Source organism: Bombus bifarius, unplaced genomic scaffold, assembly GCF_011952205.1.
Source record: "Bombus bifarius isolate JDL3187 unplaced genomic scaffold, Bbif_JDL3187 scf7180000009794_frag, whole genome shotgun sequence".
Classification (NCBI taxonomy): Eukaryota; Metazoa; Arthropoda; class Insecta; order Hymenoptera; family Apidae; genus Bombus; species Bombus bifarius.
In genome coordinates, this window is record NW_022885338.1 from 18215 (window position 1) to 22989 (window position 4775).

Here is a 4775-nt window from a genome sequence, read left to right on the forward strand (position 1 = left end):
CTGTTGTACATGGTGTTTCGCAAACAGAGATCCATAACCTATTTTGCACGTAAATCTTCAGGTATGATGATTACTTGTTCACAAGGTAACTTTTACTTTCACTCTTTTAATTTTATTGAATCAACACGTTGTATATTCAAACAATAATTGGAGTACACATGATAATTTTCCTTTTTTTTTTCTTTTTTAGGTTTTCGCTATCTGTATTATTCGACGAACAGTGTCACACTTCCTTTTGATTTATCCACAATATAGTTATAACACTTAGTAACCTCGTATTTTGCACTGAGACAATTGAGACTAATTTATTCATTTATTTTAGGTAGCTGTCATACATTATGTTTCACGAACAACGATCCATAACCTATACTTGCACGTACACTTTCTTGTATGTTGATCACTTGTTCACAAGGTAACTTTCACTTTCACTAGTTAATTGTTCATTGAGTTAACACGTTTTATATTTAAGCAATAATTGAAACACATATAATAATTTTCCCTTTTTCCTTTTAGGTGTTCGATATCTGTATTATTCGACGAACAGCACTACAACATACACTACTGCACTACGTTGCCCACTGAAATCACTTTATTCATTGTTTATTTCGATTATGCGCTAGTTTTAGCTTGTTTAAGTGCACTGTTCGCGGAATCCCTTTTACTTCAATCTTGACGTTTTGGTTCTGCAGGATTTCTAGCACTTTATATGGTCCAGTATATTGATCGGAGAATTTTCCTTTACTGGGTTCTTTTAGTAAATATATCGAATCTCCTACTTTAAAATCCTGGGGGTTGATTCGTCGGTCGTAATATTCTTTTGATCTTAGTTTGGATTTTATTAAATTTTCTCTTGCCATTCGTTGTACGGTGTTAATTTTATCGAACAGGTCTTCGAGATATTCTGCGTATGTTGGTTCCATGTTCTCTTCGATTATTACTTCACCAGTAGGTTCTCTGGCTAAATGTCCAAAAACTAATTCGTGCGGGGAGAATTTCGTTCCTTCGTGTACAGAGGTATTATAAGAAAACATAGCTAATTCTACCCATTCGTCCCAATTTCTGGAATTTTCAATGTATAATTTGAGATATTCAATCAGTACGTGGTGAGATCTTTCGATTGAACCGTTACTTTGTGGATGATATGCCGTCGTGGTGTATTGTTTGATGCGGAATCTCTTTGCTACTTTCTTCATTTGTGAGGATGTAAAGTTCGTTCCTTGATCAGTGAGAATAGCTCTCGGTGATCCGAAACGACAAATAAATCGCTTTACAAAAGCGTCCGCTATCTCGGCTGAAGAGATTCCTCCTAGTGGAATCCCAATTGAGTATTTTGTTAATAAATCTTGGATGGTTAATATATATTCATTTCCCTTTTGAGTTTTTGGTAATGGTTCTACAATATCCATACTAATTTTATCGAATGCTTTACCTGGTGTGTCTGTAAGTACCATTGGTTGTTTTGCTTTTATTCTTGTGAGTTTCTTTAATTGACATTCCTTACATGTTCTTACGTAATCTTGAATTTCCTTTTTCATATTTTCCCAATAGTAGTGTTGTCGTATTCTTTGATAAGTTTTGGTAATTCCTTTGTGTCCTGCTACGCTTGATTCATGTTTTTCTCGTATTATGTTGTTCCGCGCTTCCACAGGTGGAGTAATTACTTCTCCAGTGCAAATGGTGATGGATAAGGTTTTTTCCATAAATATTTCCTTTAATTTTCTGATTGTATATCGCCAGGGTATTTCCTCCAAGTTTCCTTTGCTAATGCTAAACGAAGTTAACTGTTTTTCATTTACTACGTCTAATAGAGATCTTAGCGAGTTTAATAAATTGTCTGGTGTTATTGGAATATTTCTATTTTCCTTTATCGGTAGGGATACAATGTATTTTCCGGAATCGTAATTCAATCTTGCTTTTTCTAACATTAAATCTTCATAACGAGGCAATTTTCCCGTTTCCTTCATTTCTAAGGCTCCTTTATCTATCGGTTTGCCGTGTATATCTATAAATACTACTTTATGGTCACTTACTCTTGCAATTGAGTCTCGCGTTTCCGAAATTTTTAGTTCCGCAATTATCGTAGGTCTCGTGTCCTTTTCTTGTTGTTGAATTAGTTCTGGAACTACAGTGGAGGTTTCTTTTTCGCTTGTCGTGTCCGTGTCTTCCTTTTCTCGATTGGTTATTTCTCTGTCTGTACTTACATTGATTTCTGTTAGTTCTTGGTCTAAATATTTTATGGAGGTTTCTTCTATTGTAAAATGTTTTCGGGTAAAACCCTTTCCTTGGTTTTTGGAATCACTGGGTTGAGGCAAGACGCGTGGTTTGGCTTCGAATACGGGAGAGTCTTCCGTTGACGTGTCTATTTCGAATCTTTTTGGGACAGGATAGCGAATCGGTGAGACTTCCTCTCTCTTTCTGATTGGTAAACAAACTTCTGGAGGGTTCCTAGATAATGCGTCTGCGTTTGCGTTCGCTCTGCCTGCTTTGTATACAATATCAAATTCAAAATCCGATAATTTTAATTTCCATTTCCAAATTCTAGAAGTAGGATCCTTGATAGAATGCATCCACACTAAAGGTTTATGATCGGTTACGATAGTAAACTTTCTTCCGTAAAGATACGGTCGGAAGTGCATTGCGCTGTAAACAATTGCCAGACACTCCTTTTCTATGGTAGTGTCACGTCGATTCGGGGTAATTTCACGTTCCGCACGCAAGGTGAGAAATTCGTACTTAAATTTTGATTGTTATTAGAAAATTTATTGAACACTGACAGAGTAACGATACAGAATGGTCAAACAGCACAGAAAAGAATGTTCTTACAACGACTCGAGAGGTACTTTTTTATATCAAGGACCCGGCTCCTGTGGAGGGGCTATCGCTGGATGCCGGTCACATAGGGTTTCTATTACTGCTTAGCCATCATTTTGCTGACCAAGGTATGTGAGGCATAACCATCCTTTCGTTGCGTTCTCACGACCACCGTGACATTTCCCCCTCCTTAGCTTCGCTTTGCTCCGCTAAAGCGTAAGGCTCTGGTGGGGCTTCTAAGTTGAATGATCCCCTCATCTTCGTCTTCGGTGATATTTTGGAAGGTGACCGTCCTTGGTACTGTTGATGTTTGATCGATCCTGTTTACGCGAGCGGTAGGGCAGAGTATTTTGATACGTACATTTTTAGGAAATGATCGGCGTAGACATTCGAAAAGTTTACATTTGTACATTACATATATTGTTCCTAGTCCTAGGGCTATGATTCCTAATATTTGTAGTGTTGATATGCCATATTCCTTCAATGAATTTATGCGTCGCTCAAATTCCAGGGTACTGATTTGTGTTTGTAATGTGTCGAGGTTGGCTTTATATTGGTTAAAATTGTGAGTTACTTTTGGAGCTGTTTCTAATATTTTCTCTAATATTGGAACATCTGTTTCTTCGAAGCTGTATATGCTATTCTTAAATTTGGTTTCGTAAGAGATATTTTTATGTGATCCTCTTATTTTCATAATATTATGATCGTATGTGATTATGCACCCGGTTTTACTGCTAATTAAGCTTGGTTGTCTAATTTCTAGGATTTTATGTGTCTTACATAACACGTCGATTTGTACATTTTTCGCAGGAATAATAATATAATGGTTTTCCGTCTGCAAAGGTACGAACGTCAATTCTTCCAGCTTGAAGACAGCAGTCGGGCAAGTTTTGACCGTCTGTCGATTAGTAATTAATTCTGATCTGCATTCAGGTGAATTGATTCTATTGTGACTCGGTTGAGTTCTTTTACAAATGTGGATGATTGCCGTTCGTTTACAATATTTGTTTAAGTAGTGACTATCGACAAAGGTGTATTGTTCTGAGTCGGTTAGTATCAAATCAGTTTCTATTACAGGCGCAATGAATACAGAGTTTTGTTTGGAAGGTATCGGGTAAATTTTAGTTATTTTCCATTCATTGTTTTCCAAAAGCGGCACAGTTATTGTATATATAAGTTTGTTATCTCTTATCCATACCTTTAGTTTGCTTAGATCTAGAATTAGTTGAAAGTTTTGAACTGAAGGTTCGATATGGTTAGTCATAAAGTTTTGTCTCGTTATTTAGTCAAGTGTTTTTAAGAATTGTTCGGGTTCTATAACTTGTGGGTTTATGATTCCTTGTTTCCCTAACATAACAGTGTTAAAAATTTCGTCGATGTTTATATGGAGTTCTGATATGGTAGATTCGGTTTGAATTAATAGGGAGACTAATATTTCGTTTTTTTCATTGTGGTTTTCAATCTTGTGTATATCGTTGGCTAAGTTTTCAAGTTGATTTGTTTTGGTATTGTCTAGCACGCGTTTGATGAGTGCGGTTTGGTTACTAAGAATTGTTTTTATTTTATTGTTGGAATCAAATAATGTATCGATGTTCTTGTTAATGAGTTCTAAATCGTTTTCGTCGAGAGTTCCGAATAAAGTTTTGGATACTGAGCCTATGACATTGAGCAATCCGCGTTTGTTTTTATAACGCAATAATAATTTGAGTTGCCGAGTCAGGTTTTGAAGATTTCTGTACTTAAATTTTAGGCTGCTTATTTCTGGTATGTAAGCGCAAGGTGGTTTACATTGACGGTCTATTAAATCTATTACGCGTTGTAATCTATTAACTTGGTCAATTGGATCGTTAAGGCCTACTATAAGGGTGATATCTATTTGTTCGTTGTACAGATAGCAATTGTCAATGTGTTCCAGGAATATGTTGGCGTAATTCAATGGTTTTACTTCTAGATCGCTTCTAATG

The 4775-nt window shown here is 36.1% G+C and overlaps 1 protein-coding gene across 1 annotated transcript; it reads right to left on the bottom strand.

The window, feature by feature from the left end:
• Window positions 1-2999: 2999 nt before the first annotated feature.
• Window positions 3000-3860, bottom strand: LOC117215793. Its single transcript, XM_033462271.1, has one exon. The coding sequence runs from the start codon at window positions 3503-3505 to the stop codon at window positions 3002-3004; it is 504 nt and encodes a 167-aa protein (XP_033318162.1). The 5' UTR covers window positions 3506-3860; the 3' UTR covers window positions 3000-3001.
• Between the last annotated feature and the right edge of the window lie 915 nt (window positions 3861-4775).